Source organism: Phocoena sinus, chromosome 10, assembly GCF_008692025.1.
Source record: "Phocoena sinus isolate mPhoSin1 chromosome 10, mPhoSin1.pri, whole genome shotgun sequence".
Classification (NCBI taxonomy): Eukaryota; Metazoa; Chordata; class Mammalia; order Artiodactyla; family Phocoenidae; genus Phocoena; species Phocoena sinus.
Genome location: NC_045772.1, coordinates 60,328,909 through 60,351,130, shown reverse-complemented (window position 1 = coordinate 60,351,130; position 22,222 = coordinate 60,328,909). Strand labels below are relative to the sequence as shown.

At 47.8% G+C, this 22,222-nt stretch overlaps 1 protein-coding gene across 1 annotated transcript; it reads left to right on the top strand.

The window, feature by feature from the left end:
• The first annotated feature begins 1,621 nt into the window (after positions 1 to 1,621).
• COPZ1 (COPI coat complex subunit zeta 1) lies at positions 1,622 to 21,916 on the top strand. Its single transcript, XM_032646099.1, has 9 exons — positions 1,622 to 1,680; positions 12,986 to 13,054; positions 14,345 to 14,426; positions 15,054 to 15,145; positions 16,327 to 16,382; positions 17,898 to 17,975; positions 18,132 to 18,183; positions 19,645 to 19,683; positions 20,496 to 21,916. Exons 1-9 carry the CDS (start codon positions 1,663 to 1,665, stop codon positions 20,541 to 20,543), a joined length of 534 nt encoding a protein of 177 aa, XP_032501990.1. The 5' UTR covers positions 1,622 to 1,662; the 3' UTR covers positions 20,544 to 21,916.
• The last annotated feature ends 306 nt before the right edge of the window (positions 21,917 to 22,222 follow it).

The following is a 22,222-nucleotide window of genomic DNA, read 5'->3' as shown; positions in this document are numbered from 1 at the left end:
CATATTTTTCCTCCTCGTGGTCCCTATAGAACATCTGGCACTGGTATAGGGTATTTAAGGTAGGACTGGGATACAGGGAGGCTGTATTACAGGTCAGAGGAGTGGATTGTGGGTTAGAGCATGGTTTTAGAACCAGACCTCCTATGCCCAAATGTATAGCTGTCAATTAATAGTTGTATGGCCTAAGTAAATTATTTAACTGCTCTGAGCTCCACTTTTCTCATTTGTAAAATGGGAGTAATAACCATCTACTTCATAAGTTTTTTAAAAAATATATTAAATAATGTATTCAAAGATTTAGCATGTGCCTGGTACATAGTAAGTGGTCAATAAATGTTGGTATTATCATTAAACTGCCAAGCCAAGGACTATCTTGTGATTCCAGGCACAATGCTAAATGTTTGAATGACTCCTCATGGGAATAGATAAAGGATATACCCTTGCTTGTTCCAGATTTGGGGCTTGTCACCTGGAACTTTACCAGAAAATCATATATCTTCCTTCATAGCGTATATTAGCTCTGTAGTTTGTTTTGTATTGTTCTATACTTTTCTCTTAGGCACTCTGACTCTGCTCTGAAATTATTAGAAAGACTCCTGGGTTTGGATGCTCTTCTTGGAGAGTTCCTAAAGACATAATTTTTAGAGATGGAAGAAAAAAAACCCCACAAAAACCTTTGGGGGACAATAACGCAATAGAAGGTGTCGCTGACCTAAGCGGGGGTCAGGGGCCAAAGAACTGAGGGGTGGGGGAAAGCTAAACTTCATCAAAATTCTTCCCTATTGTGAAATCTCTGCATTCAGTAAACTTCTCTTTTCTCATTTTGCAACGGTTTGTCCCTACTGGAAAACCGCAGGCCTTGTTCCCTATACCCTTCCTTATCCTGGACTCTTTATCCCTTTGTCCTTCCTACTCTCCCCTCTCTAGTCTCCAAGGCTCTAACATCCCGTTTCACGTCCGGCCAAAGAAAATCTGCTTTTAGAAACTCCCTGGGTCAAGCAAAGTCTAGGCCTCCACCTCAGGAAGATTGTTACTGTTAGCAATCAACCTCTAGAGGCCTTGGTTTATCTAAATAACACGCTGGGCATCTTGTGCCTTTACTCTATGGCTGTGCAGACTTTCTGCGAGTATGCTGAAGGGACCTGAGCGAGTCTGAAGGAAGAGCTAGCAGTGTTTCCCAAAGCAACCGTGGACATCAGGGACCTAATGGAGGCTCTGGAATGGGGATTAGGGTAGGATTCCGTCGAGAGCTGCCTGTGTTAAGGGCTAAAGAGACACAGCGCTCCCTAAAGGGAGTGCGAATTAAAGTTGCTAAATCCGGCCGACGATATCATGTGCCCTCAGCCCGGCCAATTGAAAATTAATAATCGCTTCCTCTGTTCCCCATGGAAACAACCCCGCCCCACTGACCCTCCCGCCCCATTTATTAGTGAGGTTTTGTTGTTTTATTGAGTGTTTAAACTGACAATCAAATATCTGCACCTTCTGGCTGGACACCTTGCTTCCGCTAAGTAAGCTAGTACACTGATTGGTTAATACAGTAATAGCTGACACCTGGGAGCCCAATAACCCTCATTGTGGGCGGGATCTAATGAGGATTTAGGGCCAATCAGCGGCGGCGTTGTCTCTGCGGCTCCACGTCGGCACCAGCTGCGGGGCAAGATGGAGGCGCTGATTTTGGTAGGAGCTGGAGGGGTGGCCGAGATGCTGCGAGTCCAGAGGGGCCGGGAGTCGGGGTTCAGCCTGAGTGGGAGGGGGGTAGAAGGGGAGTTCCGGGTAATCCTCGGGGTCCGAACGTTCTGCCGGTCCCTGGAATAAGCCTGTGGCCTAGTGCAGGAGCTAAAGCCTCGGTTTAGAGTAGGAAGCTCTGCCGGGGAGAGGGCCGAGTCAGTGGAAAGTTGAAGGGAGCACATGGAGTCCTTAGGACACATAGGATCATGAGCGTACTGGATTGGGGTCCTTCAGATTCCCTCTGATTATGATCATTGTGGATGATATCCTGATTTGAGTTCCCCCCAAACTCCAAACTCGCCTCAAATTGTCAGAGTAGGGTGCAGGTGTTTGTCATCACAGGCTCCTCCTGGCAGTTGTCACAGTGTGACTCTCCGTTGATAATTCCCTGTCATATTCCTTCAAAAAACACGATTTTCTTCTTCGGCTTCCTACTATGTAGATTTGGCATCATGAGGAATCAGTATTCCATCAGAGTTCTGGAATACCTGGTAGAGTCAGCATGGATTGTGGAATATTTTTCCTTATTCTCGACTCCTTATTCTGTTCTCCTTTCTCTCTTCATTTAAACTTTGGGAATTCTTATTGTAGGATCTGGGATGCCCACTATTCCTCTGGTTATATAAGAATTTTGGGGGCTAAAGGGTGCCTTTTCGCTCCCCTGTCCATGTGACCCTTTTCTCTTGTTCAAAAAAATAAAATACTATTACCCTTTCTTTAGAACTGAACCAGAGCGTTTCTCTCAAAACTGCGCCCCCCCCCCCGCTTTTTCAATTTGGGGATTTTAACATATATATATGTGGGTGTAGGAGTTTTGCTCCCAGCTCCTTCCTTAATTGAGTTGAACTCTAGGCCTTTTTTTTTTTCCTTCAGCTCTTCACATGTACACACCCAGATCCTCATCAGGTAAAAGAGAATAACAGGTTTCAATTCCCCTCTTTCAAAATGGCAAAGATAGGGATAATTCCTTCCCATCATATGGGTTGGTTAAGTCTAGGTAGAAAGCTTTAAAATCTTATTAAAGACATTTTCTGTACCAAGCGGTTAACCAGTATTCTTTTTTTTTTTTTGCACATGAATATTTATAGCAGCTTTATCACAATAGCTAAGCAGTGGAAACAACTCAAATGTCCATCTCCTTCTGAATGGATAAACAAAGTGTGGCATATCCATACAATGGAATACAATTTGGCAATAAAAAGAAATAAAGCTCTGATACACGCTGCAACATGGATAACCTTGAAAACATGCTAAGTGAAAGAAGCCAGTTACAAAAGACCACACAGTATATGATTTCATTTATATCAAATGTCTAGAATAGGCAAATGTGTAGAGACAGAAAACAGATTAGTAATTGCCTAGCGCTAGTGGGAGGAGAAGAGTGATGGGGAGTGATTGCTAGTGGGTATGGGGTTTCCTTGGGGTGATAAAAATGTTCTAAACTTAGATTATGGTGAGAGTTGCATAACTTTATGAATATACTAAATACAGTTGAATTGTACGTTTTAAATGAGTAAATGGTATGTGAATTATATCTTTTTTTAATTTTTGAATTTGATTTATTTTTTTATACAGCAGGTTCTTATTAGTTATCTATTTCATACATATTAGTGTATATATGTCAATCCCAGTCTCCCAATTCATCCCACCACCCCCCACACCCCCCTCCCCCGCCATTAACCAGTATTCTTAACCAGTTAACAGACTGGGATAAATTCTAGGGAATTAGTTTCTTTGGAAGTTTAAGAAATTTTTAGACTGCCCCCTAGATCTGTTTAGAAGGGAGCCTGCCTAGAGGTAAAGGAGTGAGGGCGATATTACTTGAGGAGCCCTTTTAAAAAGGGATTTGTGTGTAGTGCTGAACCGAGGGAGTTACATGTGAAAGTCTCTCTCACATTTTCTCTTACCTCAATTCTTGTCTCTGCTTCCTCAGCGAAGTCTGTTTCAACCTGCTTCTTCCTTATATCCATTTTAATCTATACCTAAGATGCTGCATTTACAGATCCTTGCTGACCTGGTCAGGTACCTCTGAAGTTTGCTCTAGAAACCTTACTGATTCTTTGTCATGAGGAACCTGTTCGATGGGGTAAGGGGAAACGAAGGTTTAGGGCAAAGGGCTTCCTCAAGGAAGCACAATCAAGACTAGGATTAGTTTTCGACTCCTAAGCCTCCCAGACCAAGTGTCTCTCTGATGTTATCTCATCATGGGCTTTCCACGTCTTCAATATGCCAAATTGTACTTTCAGCTATCAGTTACATAAAGCTTTTGTTGGGGACAAAGTACCAATAGGTATCATTTCTTGTGCTGGTCACCAGAGTTCTTAGGATATTAAATTAGTATTTTCCTTCCTCTGTGTCAGCCCTTCCCAACGTGTGTGTGTGTGTGTGTGTGTGTGTGTGTGTGTGTGCTGTTTACTATTTTCAGTATATTTTAGGCCCCCAATTAAGAATTTATGTACCTTTCTCACCATTCCAGCCCTTCTCAACTGGAGTTCCTGGGGAGAATTAAGCCCTAATGCCCTAAGGCATCATTGTATGTAATGGATCAGCTTCTCTGTTTACACAGTGACACTAGTTTTGTACTATCCTTGGGAGAAGTGACAAAATAGTACTTAAATAATTTTCAGTATTCAGTGGTTCAGATGAGGAACCGTGGTTGAGAATCAGGTGGTATTTCCTAAATTTTTATTTCTCTTCTCACTACTCTCACCTACTGGCCCACGAAATTTAGCTCCATCTGGTTCACAATCACCCTTCCTTACTGTTCCTTTTTTTTTTTTTTTTTTTTTTTTTTGGGGTACGTGGGCCTTTCACTGTTGTGGCCTCTCCCGTTGCGGAGCACAGGCTCCAGACGTGCAGGCTCAGCGGTCATGGCTCGCGGGCCCAGCCGTTCCGCGGCATGTGGGATCTTCCCGGACCGGGGCACGAACCCCTGTCCCCTGCATCGGCAGGCGGACTCTCAACCACTGCGCCACCAGGGAAGCCCCTTACTGTTCCTTTTTATCTCATCCGCTCTGTGTGCTCAGCGGCATCCCCTAATTCTTAGGTCACCATCTTTGTTATGAAAAGTATAACGAATTCCCTGGATTTTACCTTAGCTCTCCGCTGAGCTAAAGAGTTTACTGTGCCTGGATAGTATTTAACAAAACACTCCTTAGAGAGGGCAGATACCTTCTAAAGTTCCTTTAGGCTTCCTCCTCTCACATTTCTGTTTCCTGGTTTGGCTGGCCCTCTGGGGAAACCTGATCAAAGCATGTTCTTGTCTCCTCACCTCTACAAGACACGTAGCCACAGGATGTTTAGAAGAAGGGAAGAGTAAGCTAGAGGGGGGCAAGAAGAGCCATCATTTGAAATTTGATCTGATTATGGGAATTTCTAAATGCCAATAGGTTCCCTTCATTTAGGTACTTTACAGTGGGTGGAGTTTCTTGCTTGAATTAGGTAATCCAGCCCTACCTTTCAAGCAGATTTGTCTGATCTTTCTCAGGTCTCTTTTCATCTCCTTCCATTCCCAGTGCTTGATAATAATGCCCCCAGCCCGCATCTTTGGACTCAGCTTTCCTGCTGTCTTCGTACTCTCTTAGTTGTGAATAGAGAGGGATCTCTGCAGGTCACATTCTCCATTAATAACCTATGGAATCTTAAAGATAATGACTTATCCCCTTCCTCCTTCCCCTCTTTACGCTTTTTTTCCTCAAAACTGAATTACTCTAGCAGTCTAGATCCTTACATCTTTCCTCATAGGTTTCACTTTTCCTAATCCTCTCTGGATTCACTTTCTGAGTGCTTTTCCAGTGCTTTCCGGACTAGACTTCTTAATTTTATTCTTACTCTCCCCTTAATAAATTTCTATCCTAAAACAATGACCAGATCCTGAATTCTAAGCCTCATTCAAAAATCAGGGCATCCAGAGTGCACAAGAGTATGTGTATGTATGGAGGAAGAAACTGCAGAATACATCAATGACTCTTAAAGGTTCGTATTGCTCTGTGGCCTTTGCTTCCTGAATCATCTTAATGGGGCTTTTGTTAAATTCTTTTGGCACTAACAGTAGAGGTACTTGGCCTAACTGCCCCCTCCCCCTGCTCTGGGCAAAGGTATCAATTACATTAAGCCCCCAAAGCACTCCCATCTCGTTCCTGGCAGTCCCCTGTGCCCCTCTCCCAGCTGCGTCCTTGCCGGTGCCTGGCCCGTCCATTTCGTTAGGAGAAGCAATCTCCTCGTTCCTGCACTGTGGAGATATATTTCTCAGCTAGGGCGCGAGCAGTGCCAGCACTGCCCCCGGTGAGGTCCCTGGCAACCATAAAAATTTTTATTGTGATTATGTTGGTGTCGGGGTGTCCATCTGGGTTATTGCACACCTAGTTTAATTGATTGAAGTTTAATTTATTGACACTTCAAATTAAATGATCAGAATAAACTGTGCTGTTACTCTGGCCGGCTTGTTTTAATGGTTGATTGCTGGAAGCAGACCTCGGCTTGAACTAAAACCCCTAAAGAGCAATTGATGCTGCTTCTAACTCTCCCCATGTCCTGCCCTCCAAGAAGACCTCGTTATAGATTTCCGACGTATTTATATATATTTTTTCCCTCTCCTTCACAGTGGTGGGAAAGAGTTGGTCCCCGGCAAGGTATAAATTATATCAGAGGTCTGGGGGAGCTGTCACACAGTCAAAAGAGGAGGAGGGGGCCTCCATGTGAAGAAAGCCAGACCCTTGAGAAGCCAGGTCTTCCCTGGGAGGCAGAGGATGAATGCAATTATCCAGATATTTGAGGGAGCCTAGCGGCAGATTTAGGGTCTTTTTCAGCTAGATACTTGCTACTGTTTTTTTTTTTTTTTTTTTTGCGTTACGCGGGCCTCTCACTGCTGTTACCTCTCCCGTTGCGGAGCACGGGCTCCGGACGCGCAGGCTCAGCGGCCATGGCTCACGGGCCCAGCCGCTCCGCGGCATGTGGGATCCTCCCGGACCGGGGCACGAACCCGTGTCCCCTGCATCGGCAGGCAGACTCTCAACCACTGCGCCACCAGGGAAGCCCTACTGTTTTTTACTTTAGTCCATCACTGTGCCCTGGTTAGAGTCAGGATACTGACAAGAAAACTGGTTATGGAAAGGGGAGCTAGAGAAGCAAGTAAAGGTTGGAATGGGTAAAGAATTAGTGCCTACCTACCCACTTCTGCTAGAGTAATTAGGAAGATGGAAGGCAGAGCGCCCATGGGCATCTGATGAAGCTGGATGAGGAGGTTGGGTCCATGCACATTATAAGAGATCCGTACTGGCAAGGGCCCTCTCACATTCTGCCTCAGCTGATTCTGCACAGAATAGGCTTTTCCTCAGATCAGGTTATTAGAGGAGTTCTCCTGTCCTTAGATTCCCTGGCCTGTGTCACCTCTTCCGGTGTTTGACTACCCTCACCTCTTCAGGAAGTCTTTCCTGTTGTGTAACCTAAGTCTTACATGCTGCAGATGAAGCCTGCATCTCCTGTTTTGGCTTTTTAGTATTCCCACTATTAAGGCAGATATCCCCATCCACAGCCAGTTGGCCTGGACAGCTCTGTCTACCAATTTTCTCCAACTCCTTTTCTACTATTTGTGTAGTTTTTAGAGGGAGGCTGAAACTAGGGGAGAGGAGAGCAGTTCTGTCTCGGGGGTTGATTTGGGGGAGCAAGTAGACTGAAAGATGAACACAGAGGCTGTCAATTCAGTCTTTCAGAGACTACCTTTTTGTTTTCAGAAGCAGATGGAGGTTGGGGTGGGGAGTAAATTATGATACAGATCACGAGCAAGGACTCATCAGAAATAGATCTAGCCCCATTTGATTTTTCCCTTTGCTGCATGATATTTAAATGAGAGCTCTTGGATTATCGAACTGGGCGGGCAGGAAGTTCTAATGTTGCTCTCAGGCCTCAGGTGTGGAGTACTGTGATTTCCGCTTGTTCAGTTCATCTCTTCCCAGGAGTGCTCCTCGCTTTGTCCCCTCATTTCTGTAATTCTCTCATTTCCAGAATAGTTGAAGAATTAGGGACTGTGTGACCCCCTGGGCAAAAAATTCTCTAGCAGACAAGCTTTTGGAATTTTAAGAAAGGACCTGAGACTTTGCATTCCTGAAGAGCTTGGGGCCTGGTTATCTTTGTCCTGCCTGTCCCACGGCCGCGAAATTTAATAGTGAAAGCTTTAGGGGTGTGGTGCTGACCTTAGCTCCCCCTGCCGGCTGTGTTAGTTTTCTCAATCATTTATTAATTTATGAAGGCCACACACATACTTCTTGAAGTCATTATTTGGTGCCTGGCAGAGGAGAGGGGGTGATTTACAAAAGTATCACTCATTTCCCCCTTTTCTCCTCCCCTCCCTGCACTGTGTTTTTGTCTTCAGAGAGAATCTCATTTAATTCTAAACCTAGGTCTATGAACTCCTTGAAATCATAAAAATTTGTAAATGTGTATTTTTTCTGGTAACAAGGTCCATAGATTTCGTCAGCTTATCAAAGGGGGTCTGCTGTAACTCAGAAAAGCTATTAACTTATCTAGCTCAGGCCTCTCATTTCACTGATGAGAAAGCTGAGTCCCAGAGAAAGGTGGAACTTGAGTTAATGGCTGATGCAGACTATAATACAGGATTTTAGGAATTTAGAGACATTTTTTCCTGTAGTGGCAGACTTCTGGTGACCGTGCTTTCATGGTTTGTATCTGTGTCAGATAGGAAGATTCTTTCTAGGTGGCTCTTCCTGCCAACAGTTCTTCCTTCCTAAGACTTGTGTTCAGTTTCCTCTTGACCAATATTTGGTCTCAGGTCAGATGGGTAATGTTCTGTGGTACCTGTGGCTCCTGTTCTTTCCTGAGCTGTGCTGCCTCAATCTAAGCAAACCCCTGGGTAGTATGTGAAAACTGTCCTCCTCTGGCGAAACCTTTGCCTAATTCTTCTTTTCTTTTCATCTGAAGTCCCCAGGCTTGTGGCTGGCAAATTGGAGCCCTCAATCGCAGAGGAGCTTTTCATTTTAAAGAAATTGGCACAGAATTAGGGAGCAAAATACCTGCTTAGCCATGTGGGGCTGGGAGTGGTATCTAGAAATTTCTCTTGGTTTTGGTTTTGTCTTGGTTTTACTTTATAAATCGGGTTGAGGGAAGAGCATCTTGTTTCTAGTTGATGGAGACCCATTGCCAAGCCAGGGTACTACTTTTTGGCATGGCCATAAAGATTTCTTTACAAGTGGGGAATGAACTTTCTAGGAATCTCAACCAGATTCTTACTTGTGTCCTTTCAGCTTTGTGGATAGCATCCTCTAACTCCACAAAGACTTCTTGGCTCCCTCCCTCCTCCTCCTCCATCCCCCACAAAGGATCAAATAAAATAATTAATCATAGGCCTCAAATATCCTGTCTACCTGCTCCAAACACTACCCTAGTCCTCTTCTGGTGGCGTATCATGATCTTACCCCAGAGTGTCCTCTTACTATATACATTGTGGATAGACTTAATTCAGTGCTTCTTCAGGGCCCATCTCTCCTAGATTGACTTACAAGACACACAAATAGAGAGCTTTTCTCCAGAGCTGCCTTTTTAATGTTTTTGCTAATGACTATAATCCTGAGGAAGCTGCAGGTCATCCGAAGGCCCACAGCGGGCAGCACGAGGAATGACTCTTCCCTTCTAGTCCTCTGTGTGCTGGGGTAGGGGATGCTGGGAGATGTTGATGTTTTTCACCAGGCTTCAGAAGCCCGTGATTGAGATAAAAGACTTGTTTGCAGCAGGCTCGTTGCTCATTCGGTGTTGTTTCAGCTCTCCTGAGGAGTCCAGTCTAGTTTTCTTGATAATAAAAATGGACATGAAAATCTATCCGAGCCACCCACCGTCCCAAACACCAGTCTGCCTGCACATCATTTCCAGGCACCATTAGCATTTGAGGTGAAGTTCTGTTATACACTCAGGCTGTGGCTCTCTGAAAGTCAGTGCATCACAGAACTTTGTCTCGAAAGCTTTCTAGCAGCTACCCATTTGGGAATGGGAGGGAAGAACAGACCTTTTAAATCCTTTGAACATGGTCCTGAGCTTGTGGTGTCTTTCTCAATAATCAGCGTTTAATGTGTTACAAGGTTAAGCCTAGTCCATTGTCCAGGAAGCCCATTTCTCAAGAGCTGGGAGTTATTTATAAACTTGCCCTTTGTGAAAAACTTAAAATGAAATTACATTATCAGTAATGGCTTCTCGGCCCTTTAAACTGGCTGGTTATGATATGAGAGGAACTCCAGGCCCTCCCCACTCCTGAGAGGTAAAGGCCCCAGGCTGAAGTGGAACCAGCTGCAGTCAGGAGGTGGCAGGAGAAGTAAAGGAGAAGCTGCCAGTTCTGGCTGTAGCAGAGTGGAGAATTAAAGCAGCATTTAAGCTCTTGCCTAAGTTCTCAGCTTTATTTAGTGTGGTCATTTCTTTGGAAGTTTGAAATGACCAGCCTTTTCTCTAGTGCCATCTTACCCTTTTCATACTTACGGTCCCTTCTGGTCTTCTCCTTGCCTGCCTTTGCCTGTATTTTGTCCTTCCCAGGAAGATCCAGGTTTCTATTTTGGGGGTTTCCTTGATTGCGTCTTCTAGGAAGCCAGTGAAAAGAGCCAGGAGCAGGACCTAGGAATCTGTCTCTCTCTTTGCTGGCTGTTTTAGGCACTCTCTCACCCTGTTGGCCACAGAGGACTGTCTGACTGTCCTAGTTGGCTGGCGGCCATGAGGTTTTTTTTTTTTTTTTTTTAATTTTTTGGCTGTGTTGGGTCTTCATTGCTGCGCGCGGGCTTTCTCTAGTTGCAGTGAGCAGGGGCTACTCTTTGTTGCAGTACGCGTGCTTCTCATTGCGGTGGCTTCTTTTGTTGCAGAGCATGGGCTCTGGGCGCACAGGCTTCAGCAGTTGTGGCACACGGGCTCAGTAGTTGTGGCTCGCGGGCTCTGGAGCACAGGCTCAGTAGTTGTGGCGCACAGGCTTAGTTGCTCCGTGGCATGTGGGATCTTCCTGGACCAGGGCTCGAACCCATGTCCCCTGCATTGGCAGGTGGATTCTTAACCACTGCACCACCAGGGAAGTCCTGCAATAAGGGTTTTTCTTTGCTCTGGGATCCCATCCTTTCTAGAGATGCCAGACTTTGTGGCTGCAGGCACGAGTTACCTGCGCCAGATCAATGCCCGGCTTCAACCATTGGGAAGCTCTCTAAGGTTGCTGTGAATGCGGATAGCGAAACAGAGCCAAAGATTTCTAGGGAAAATGTTGTGGGAAAAATGATTTCTTCTAAATTTCCTTCCTTATGGACTGCTTTTCCTCTATTAAGAAAATTCATTCCCATGACTGTCTCCCTGTTGGTGAATCGAGGATCCAAGTTGCTATAGAACTGAGCCTGCTTTATGGGAAGATCTTTCTGTGGCGAATTAGGAGTTAGGAAAGCTGCTTTATTTGTGACTTTTCAGATGAGACTCTAGAGGACGTGCTTCTGCTAGACAGAGTCCCTTAGTTTGAGAGAGTGTTCCATAGAGGAATGCGTGTAGCATGGGCATCTTTAAGGAATGCCTGTCAGAGGATGACGACTTGGTAGTAATATCACCCAAAATGGCCACACCAAAAAACCTGCCTGTACGTGGATGTCTAATTATAAGAGAATCCCCTGCATGCTTACTGCATCAATAAATTTCTACTTTACTCTCAAACTTCATTTATTCTCATAATCATTCAATAAATATTGAGAGTTTAGTATATGTCAGGCATTGTTCTGGACGCTTGTAATAAATCAGTGAAAGAAACAAAAATTTCTGTCCTCAAGAATCCAAGTGGGGAAAGCTTACCTGCTTTATCACCCTGTTCTCAAAAGACTGGGTTCCCTTTACTCTCATTCTTAACTCCTTGAGCTAAGGTTGGTTCTTTGCATGGAACCATAAAGCTCCTGGAGCCTTATGGGATAGTTTACCTTTGTAGAGCCTGCAGATCCTTGGCAGTGAATCTTTCCTGATCACCTTTGGGTCTTCGTTAAACATACGCTCGGAGAATATGTTTGGCCCTGTGAAGGCTGTGGGTTTCCTAAGTAGGGCCAGGAAACGGAGGTAGCAAAGCAACACTCTTGTCTCAAAGCACGGGAGAAGGATATCCACGGTAAGTAACGCTGATGAGAAAGTCAAGGGATGTGAGCCTGCAGACACCTTCCGTACACATCCCACGGGCTCCCTTCCCTCCCTCTTCTTCCTTTCCTGTTAGCTGGTTCCCTGGAAGTTGCCGGAGTGAAGGAGCTTTTGCAAAGTGATATGCTTTGAGTTTTAGTGTAACTGTTAAGGCTGAGACTCTGATTTCTTTTTCTTTTCTTTTTCTTTTTTTTTGTGGCTATGCCACACAGCATGCAGAGTCTTATTTCCCCGACCAAGGATCAAACCCGTGCCCCCTGCAGTGGAGGCATGGAGTCTTAACCACTGGACCGCCAGGGAAGCCCCTGATTTCTTTATGGAGCCAGTTTCCTCAAAGGTTGCTTTTTGGTTGTGAAAGAACACTCCACCCCTGCTTCCTTATCTCCAGGCTCCAGAGTGTTTCTTAGACGGAGCCTCTTCTTACTGCTTCTTAACTACCACAAATTCAGATTGCTTTTTGTCTTGGCAAGTTACGTGGTGGTCGTCAGGGTATAGTAGAGGAGTTGAGCTCCTAGGGGAAGTCTTGGAAGATGGATGTCTCGCTGGGCTGCATTCAGAACTGGTGTGTCTGTGTGTGAGTGTGTGCGTGCACGCGTGCTTGTTTCCTTCTGCTCAGTGTGTGGGTGGTTTAGGGAAGGCTTTCTTTATACCTCTGCATTGCTACTGCATCGGGACTGCAGGAACTTCCAAGTACACTAGGGCAGTCAACGCTATTTTCAAAAAGTCTCGTGCAGTGCCTATTAATTAATCTGGTTACATTCCACATTCCATACCCACCTGTGCCTGGGAGACCAGGGAGGGAGAGTAATTTGGAAAATAACTGTAGCATAATATTTGGAAATAACAAATATTAAGCCCTCTGTGAGTCTGGCTCATAGAAATTGTTTCTCTGGTGCTGCTTTGGGTCCTTTGTTGAAATGTCCCCTCCCTCAATTCAGTTCATTTACCACTTGGTCATTCTCAGCGGGAAATGTCTAACTCTAACCAGGTTGGGATAGGGGACCTACAGAGGCACCTCTGTATCCCCTTGCAGCCCCAGTGGGGCCAGGGGAAGGTATCTGGTTTGCTAATGGTGGCAAGAGCCTTCAGGACTGAAGGTATGTTCATATCTCTTCAGGAACCCTCCCTGTATACTGTCAAAGCCATCCTGATTCTGGACAATGACGGAGATCGACTTTTTGCCAAGGTGAGATTCCCTTTCAGATTAGTTTAGGAGCAAAGACAGACTTTTTCTGAGCTTTGGATCTTGGGACTGGCCCAATTAACTCATATTCACCCACACATAATTTTGAGAATTCTTCCATCTACCTCTGACTACTCCAGATAAAACCTAAACTGCTCCTGTCTCTTAGTTGCCCTGCTTCCCTACTTGCCATCCTTAGACTTTGTCATCAACATCAGAACAGGAAAAAACTTTGGAACCTTGGTTTCTGAACAAAGCAGTGTCTAGATGTGAGAAGCAGCCTGCCCATGCCCATCACTCCTGTCCCTTTCTCTTCTACCTCATCATCCTGCCTGGGTTTTTCCAGGGAATTCTCTTGCAGCTCCAGGGTTCCAGTCCTAGGTCTCCAGTCACCACCAAGCTTGTTACCTGCTGTGTTCCCCAGTGGGATGTTCCTAACTTTGGATCTATTGAAAGAGAGGAGAAAGGACACCCGTCTCCTCTCCCTCCATATTCTCCCCCTCCTGGAGAAATTTTTTCTGTCCCTGGTGGATTAACTCCGGGTGAGCATAGCATAAATCAATCAGCAGGTAGAGATTAGTTCAGAATTCACCAGCTGTTCCTCCCTGTAATTGGATGTAACTATGCAGGACACCTTTTGAAACAGTTATCCAGTTACTAAATGCCAGGCCTGTTATAGGTCTTCAGCTGACTGCAGCGGATTAGCCCCTAAAGAGCAGAGCAAGTTAGCAGCCTGCATCTCCACCCCCTTGCCAGGGAGAGCTTGCGAGTGGGCTCCACAGTGTGTTAGCTTGCCTCCCACTTCTTTCAGTTTACTGGAAAGGAAGCTAAGATACAGGAGATCAGAGAGCACAGGCAGGGCTTGCCCTTCTTTAGAGGAGGCTTTTGCAGGCCTTCCCCATTCCTCAGCTCTGCACAGTGAGGGCCTGGTGCCTTTTGTGTTCTCTAGCAGTGTTCCCTGACCTGGGGTGGCACCTGGGAATGGCCTCGGGGTTGCTGCCCTAGAATGTAGATGGGGCAGAGCCTCATCACAGGGCTTCTAGGCCTCTTGCCCTTACAGTCTGAGAACCGTGAGGCGGGGTGGCTTGTAGCAGGGTCCTTAAAAACCTTGTTTTGTATCCGATTACTCACGGCCCATTCCCTGCCTCTGTAGTTCTCCCTTCTTCGTGTCAGTATTTCTCCCTCACCCCACGCCTTGAAGGAGAGAAATCCAAGATCCAGGGCAAAACAGTCGCTAGTCATTCTGGGCTCCCAGCTCTAATGACCCAACCCATCTCCTTTCCCTCTGACCAGTACTATGACGACACCTACCCCAGTGTCAAGGAGCAAAAGGCCTTTGAGAAGAACATTTTCAACAAGACCCACCGGACTGACAGTAGGTCGTCTTCCTTTCACTACTCCCTGCAGTGGGAGAGCCACAGCGGGAAGGGGGCGGCGGCGGGCGGCGGAGAAAGGGCGAAATGACTCTGCCTCTTCCTTCTCTTTCTTCCTCCTCCCCTCATGTAATAAACTCTTCAGAAATGTAATGGGGAGGTGAGCGTACCCCACGCGGGAATACCGTGCTAGAAGGTTGGCTGTTAGCTACCTGTCTAGTCCCCGGATTTATGAGCCTCACTTGACAAATTTAACTGCAGCTCTGCTTGTTGTACCGCGTCCATTAGGGCAGGGAAATGGAAGTCTGTAAAGGTGACCGCTCTGCATCTCCTCCTCCGAAGGATTGACTAGTATCCTGTCTCGTACACGAGGAGGGAAATAAGGCTACTGGTGGCTGGGGGGCAGGAGCAGTTAGAGGAGAAGATACTTAGACTCCCCCAAGTGTACCCTTGCCGCGCTCTGCTACCACCCAAAAAGAAAAAGCAGGTCCGCTTCAGTCTTTGGGGGTCATTAAGACCTGCCTCACCTCAGCCCCACACAGCTGGGTACCAGGAGTTCATGGTAACGCCCTCTTTCCTACTTCTTTGTCTCAGGCCACCCACCGTTTCCACCTTTGTCCCCCCAACAGGTGAGATTGCCCTCTTGGAAGGCCTGACAGTGGTATACAAAAGCAGCATCGATCTCTATTTCTATGTGATCGGCAGCTCCTATGAAAATGAGGTGAGAATCCCCACCCCTCTTTGCTGTCTCTGCTCTCCCTTCCTGAACCTCCGGCAGGACCTCCTGACTGGTTCTGGGCCCTAGGACTGCCGCGTCCCTGTGTCCCTCTGGCGTCGACTGGCTAACGCAGTTGTCGGAGATCCCTGTCAGCCTCACAGACACGGCTGAGCACCGGAATCAACCTAGAGTGGAAGCTTTCCCAGATTCCTGTGTCCATGTAGGACACACCGTCTGTGTTTTGATCCATACTAACGTATAACGTCAGTGGCCTTCCCCGGATAGGGTTTTTGAGATGGATTTCTGAGGTGTGGTCAGGGCTCAGGGGATGCTTGCTCCTGCTGTGAAGGGTCCACACCTGACTGAGTTTGGGTCAGTTAGGCAACATTGTGGGTCACGTCAAAGCCATACGTTCTGAGTGGCTCTCTGAAGACTGTGGGTGTAGTCCTAACCTGCTTCCTAAACTCAGGAAAAGCTATTTACCTCAGGTCACAACTTCTAGGAGAGTAGATAGGTAAAAATAAGCCCCTGCATGATTGGAGGCAAAAGTCAAAGTTGGCGAGAACCAACTTCTCCTGAGTTCTTATTGCTGTCAGTGCTTTGTAGAATACATTACAGCACTTCTGTGAGTTTGGGGCATTAGTGCCCTTGTTTTATAGGTGAGGAAACTAAACCTTGAGGAACCATATGAAATTACTTACATCTGACCACTGTTGGACTACAAAAGTGGCAGTTTCATGTGGTTCAAACTGACAGCTTTCCCAGGGTCACACATCTAGAAATGGCTCGGCTGGGATTTAAGCCCAGATCTGCCTGACTCCAAAGTCCATTCTCTTTTGACAGCAGTCTGACCTCAGCTATTGCTTGGTTAATGATTTTTCTACCAAAGACATAGGGTAACACATATACAGTTGGTTAAGACATGAAGAAGACTGCGACAGGAAAGTTCTGTTTGAACAGTCTGGTCAGAGAGAGACCTAAAATTATGGGGTCATGAAGCAGAATTTACTTCTGTGGGAAGCCACGGGTCGTGTTCCTGTGTTGCTGTCACTTCCACCTTATGCTGTTGGTCCTTCGTGAAGGCCTGTGTCTTTTGATGCTTAATGAGTTCGAGGGCTTTGTTTTCAGGTAGCAGCTTTCAGGGCCTTAAACCTTATCCTCCTGCTTCTTCTGTCTCCAAACAGCTGATGCTCATGGCTGTTCTGAATTGCCTCTTCGACTCACTGAGCCAGATGCTGAGGTGAGCAGGCCGTTCTTGACATCTGTTTGCGAGAGACAGTCACTGTTCTTCAGGTCCAGGGATTTGTGGGGGATGAGCAGAGGCTCTGGGGAGTTGATTTACCTTGAGAAGTCGGGCTTATTATTTCAGAGTAATTTGCACTGATGGGGAGGACTGGATGGGAGAGTGTGTTACTCCTGTAGAATAGTTCTTCTGAGAAAAGGGACTGGGAGGGAGCAGAATCTTTGCCTCTGTGTCTACTCTCGCATCCCCCAGTGGCTCTGTCGGAGTTCCAAGCACGCTCAAGGTGCCTTCCCGGGCTTCATTCTTTACATTCGAGGTAGAGAAAGGGCAAGCATTGGGAAATGTCCCAGATGCAACACCAGCACCCTGGGAACGGAGGCAGCACTCACAGTTTTTCACGTCCGGCCCTTAGTTTTTCCTTCTAGAGAGCAGGAAGAATGTGCCTTTTACCGTCTCCTCCCCGTCCACCTCCCCTCCAGCCCTCTGTTCCCCATGCAGGTGGGCAATAGAAGAGAGACGAGATACTTTTCCTGAAAACATCCAGGGCTCCCAAGTGAACCCAGTACGGACAGCCATCCGGACAGAGCAGAACAGCAGGCACTCCCAGCCCCACAGAATCAGCAGGGTGAATGGCTCAGATTTCCTCAGGAAGGGGATGATTTATTTCTTAGCCAGGTGATAGAATAGACTTCATTTTGGTGATCTAGTGAAAGAGTCAAACTGACGGATGTGACTGGCCATATGCACCAACCACCAGATCTGAGGCTGGTGGATGCCGGGCCCTGGCAGTTCCCAGCCCCCTAGCTGGGCTTCTTTTCAAGGCCTGAGCAGAGCTGGGGGAGCTGGTGGTAGGAGCAGAGAGAAGCTTGGAAGGCTTATCAGAGCTTGAGTGCAAACAGTTTGCACTCAGCCCCTCCTCACCTCCCGCCACCTCCAGATTGAGTTTTAGCTCTGTGTGTTCCCTCTTTTCCACCCACTGATGTCAGTGTTCATGAGCAATGTCGTGAGCAGCGTCCTGGCAGGTAGGAAAGAAACAATAGCTCTGGAAATCAGCCCTTGAATAGTCAGAAGTTGACTGTATGTATATTTTGAATCTCTTTCCTGGCATCCCTGATCGTTACTCAGCAAATAAGAGTAGGAAGGGGGGATCTTCCCTGGTGGCACAGTGGTTGAGAGTCCGCCTGCCGATGCAGGGGACACGGGTTCGTGCCCCGGTCCGGGAAGGTCCCACATGCCGCGGAGCGGCTGGGCCCGTGAGCCGTGGCCGCTGAGCCTGCGTGTCCGGAGCCTGTGCTCCGCAACGGGAGAGGCCACAACAGTGAGAGGCCCGCGTACTGCAAAAAAAAAAAGAGTAGAAAGGGAGTTAGAATGGGTTAGTCAGAAAGTGCTTATTTACTTCTTTGTGTGGTTCGTGGAGACACATATTGGTCTAATTTAGGCTCCCCAGCTCAGACAATGTCCTAGGATCCCTTTCACACTCAGGCTGGGTTTTCTCTTCTCTCGGGGACTCAGGAAAAATGTAGAAAAGCGAGCTCTGCTGGAGAACATGGAGGGGCTCTTCTTGGCTGTGGATGAAATCGTAGACGGAGGGTGAGTGCTCTGACCTCCCTGGACCTCCCTGGATCTGGGATGAGGGGTGGGGCCACTGCCCCTGTCCGAAGGCAAGGGGGCCGAGTGACCAGTTTCCCCACACTAAGTTGGTTCTTCAGGACAGAGTGAACAATGGTCTCTTCTTTGTCTTTTCAGGGTGATTCTGGAGAGCGATCCCCAGCAAGTGGTACACCGGGTGGCGTTAAGGGTAAGCAGGACTGTCTCCCCCCTACATCCCCCATCTACTTACCCTCCAGGGCCAGACCTGCTAAATGATCTAAGGGTTGGGGCTTGTAGAATACATACTTGTGGAATACTGTCTCCTTCCCTTTCAAATTCTCATTGTCTCAAAGAAGGGAAGCAGGAGGAATATATTTCTGCCCCTCGCCTGGTACCTAGCATCTCATACAGTCTGCACAGAGTGGACATTTAATACATACTTATTAAATCAAAGATGAAATAAAGGGAACTTTAATATTGATGGTTCTGAAACGATAAAGGAATTTGAGGTTGGCTTCTTCTTCCTGTGGGGATGAACCCCAATTATCTGAGGCAGAGGAATGTCTTCCTTGTCTTTTAAAGTCTTTTAGGACTGAGAACAGTACCTCTCCATCAGGAAGTACTTATTTGCCAGAACCTCTGTCCTCTTTGGTGCTAGTGATAGCAGAAAGAGGCCTCTGAGTTAACCAGAGAAAGCTCCAAGTCAGCTGGGTGCAGAGAGAGCCTGCCAGCAAATTGTAGGGGTGCAGAGATGCCTGAGCAAAGCCAGTCTCTCCATTCACAGAACGTCTCGGCTCTGACCTCCACAGAGTGAAGGCTGACAGTGCCGGGTAATGGGAAATCTTCTCCCTTAACTGCCGTGGGCTCCATTTGCATAGTTTAATCTTCTCCTCTAACATACGTCTCTATGTGGCAAGAGAGAAGGTCCCCCCCCCACCCCACCCCCGCCTTCACCAACTCCCTCCTTCCGCTTCTCAGGCTGCTGTTGCAGCAGTTTATTTCTTCAAATTAACATGCTGTCGTTACCCATCAGGCCTTGCGGGATCCATTAAACTACCCTGGGCTCCCCCTTATCCTCTCCCTAGCGATATTGATACTCGGGGAAGGTCTTCTCTGACTAGGGAATCTGGTCTCCCATCCCCAAGTTGAGGATCAGACAACCTGCTGATTACCTGGAATGGAAGAAATCTTTTAAGAAGTCCTCCTGCCTTAAAACAGAAGATGGATGAAATGACCCTTTTTTGCTCAACAGTCCCTCTGGCCAAGTAAAACTGTGGCTGTACTAACTAGTCCCTAGGAGGGACTGAGAAGGTTAGGGCATGTGCCCTTTGCTTCAGTTTAAAGGACCACCTCTGGGCTTCCCTGGTGGTGCAGTGGTTGAGAGTCCGCCTGCCGATGCAGGGGACACGTGTTCGTGCCCCGGTCCGGGAAGATCCCACATGCCGCGGAGCGGCTGGGCCCGTGAGCCATGGCCGCTGAGCCTGCGCGTCCGGAGCCTGTGCTCTGCAATGGGAGAGGCCACAACAGTGAGAGGCCTGCGTACCGCAAAAAATACATAAATAAATAAAATGACATTAAAGGACCACCTCTTCCTTCTCCATTGTCCCACCTCAGTCAGGTCTTACTCCAGCTTTCTTCCACGCTGAATGCTTGTCTCTCTGTGCCGTAGGGAGAAGATGTCCCCCTTACGGAGCAGACCGTGTCTCAGGTATGACTTTCTTCCTTTGTCCTCTCCAGATGGACTGGGTCACTAAAGAGGCTAGCGTAGTATTCCACCCCAACCCACCAAGCCTGAATTCAGGAGACTAGAGACTGAAGACGTATCTTCTCGGGCTCCCTCCTAGTCCAGAAAACTGGGGCTCATATAGCCCGCTGCTCCCTACCCCACTCCAACTCCTATCCATTTCCTGTGAGCAGTAGGCTGTCAGCCTTGCTCTGTGCCCTTCAAACCCTCCCTGCCTGATGCCTCATTCAGTGATTTATTCCCCAGCAGAGGCTTGCCTTAAGCAGACGATCTGTGTGCGTGCACACACACTCTCTGTCTTTCTCTTATTATTCAAATGAGGGCTAAGCTGGAAGTGCACATTCTAGAACATGCAGCTTTTGCAGATCGATCTTGCTACTTTGCAGAGAGATTGTCTACCTGATGCGGAGGGGGGCCAGGGAGGGATTCTGTTTTCTACCCACTTGGAATTCTTACCAAGAGGTCCATCTGGATGTGGTAAAACTCTCCCCCTACCACCCCGCTTCAGCATATGTCCGGTAACCCCCAGTTTTTTTTCTCTCCTCCCAGGTATACCTCTTCTCTCTTCATCCCCCCAGTGGACTTGAATTTTTTTGGAATTTCCCAAACTGATAGTCCTCTAGGGCCTTAGAGAGCTTCTTCCCATCCCTCTACCCTTGGGGATTTTCTATTTGCCAGTCTTCTAAGGACAGGGGAGGCAAGTGAGGGGAAGGAGAGCCCCGTCCCCCCACCCCCACCCCCCAGCAAGCCCCTCAATGCCACCCTTGTCCCTGCAGGTGCTGCAGTCAGCCAAAGAACAGATCAAGTGGTCACTCCTTCGGTGAAGACCCCACTGTTCCTGGCTCCTCACCCACTCAAAAAATCCACATGTCTGCTGTGACTTCTCATCCAGCCCCCCAACTGATGCTCTCAGGGTCATCTCGGGGATAACAGGGATCCTTAAATCTCCATCCTGTCTGTGGTTGCCCCCTCGCAAACCCGTATACGCTTCCTGTTCCTTCTCACTCCTTTTTGCAGTCCTGGGAGTAAAGCTCTCAGCAGATTTGGACACAGGGCAGGGGGAGCACCCTCTTCCTTGCTCGACTGGATTATGCTCCCATGCTCTCCTATCCCCCATATTTTCTCCTCCGCTTCTGTGCCCTTTGCTGCAGCTACACTTCAGATCAAAGCAGGAGAAAGAATGTGCTGAGTGTTTTCCTCCCTTTGCCTTTACCTGGCCTTCATCCCAACAGTCCATATGTCCAGCAAGGGGAGGGAGAGAGAATTCTTTTCTATAGAAGGAGTGCGGGTGGGGAGAGGCAGATTAAGTCTCAGCCACAGCCCCGCTTGCTGGACTCGGTATTTTCTCCCATTCCTTCTTACTGCCCAGGCCCCCAGCCTTGGAAAAAAGATTGGGAACAGCTCGTAGTCAGGGGACAGAGTGGAAGGAGCAGTGATTAAATTTTGTTGGACAGGGCTTATAAAATTCTGTATTTCAGACACAGCTGCATTTTTTACCCTGATCCTGGCTTATAGCTTCAAAACTGCTGTGGTCTGTGAGTGCTCGGTGTGGGAGTGTCCGTCTCTCAGTTTGATACCTTAACTTTCCACCTTCACTCCCCGTGCGAGCTCTGCCTGGCTTGCCCTGTCTGTGCTCTGGAGCAAAGCCAGTCCGTGATCTAAAACTCCATTCCAGTCTTGGGAAGAAGAGTTTCTGCTCAGAACTGGGGACAGGGTGGAATTTATGACTTGGGCCTCTGGGCTCTCGCAGTCCCCTTCTCTCTCCCACATGCACCTCACTCCTCTGCCTTGGGTCTGCGATCTCTGCTGCTTAACCCTGTCCTCTCTCTGCCTCAGCCTTACATCCGGGCAGTAGGTCTGGGCGCCTCCCTTCCCTAGGTCGCTGAGAGAGGTGCCTTTCTTCAGAAGACCTTTGGGATTTGGATTTCCCCAGGAAGACGGAGGATGGGACACCCACTGTTGGGTCATCTCTCCCCTTGACCCAAAACTTCCCACAAAAATGTCTCAAGAAACCTTCCTGAGACTTAGCGTCCTGCCCGCACCCACTAAGTGCCCGTTCTCCAAGTGGGCGGGTAACTGGGCATCCTGGACCTGGAGGGGGCATTTTTGTGTAAGAGATGTGCGGAGTCAGCATGATAGCCACCTTCATATACCGCTCTGTGCAGAGAGGAATAAAACATTTCTTTTTCCAAACTGCCTTTGTGTGATGTTTCCATTCCTCTTCCTCTCTTCTTGGCAGCTGCTCCGATTCCTCTAAACAGCTCCCCCCACGCCGGCTCCCCCTCTTGTAATATTCCTTCCCTCCCACCTCAGAGAATCCCCAGCATTCTGCCCCCCGCCCCCCATCCCTAATTTACGGGGCTCTTTGCCTCCTTGGCATCTCCCCGGCCACTCGCCTGGAAATCGGCGCCAGGGGTGGGGTAGGGATGGTATTTTCTCAGTGGGAGTCCCAGGGAACTGAGTGCTACCCCACCACCCCCGAAGCCAGCTGCCTGCGCCGGCC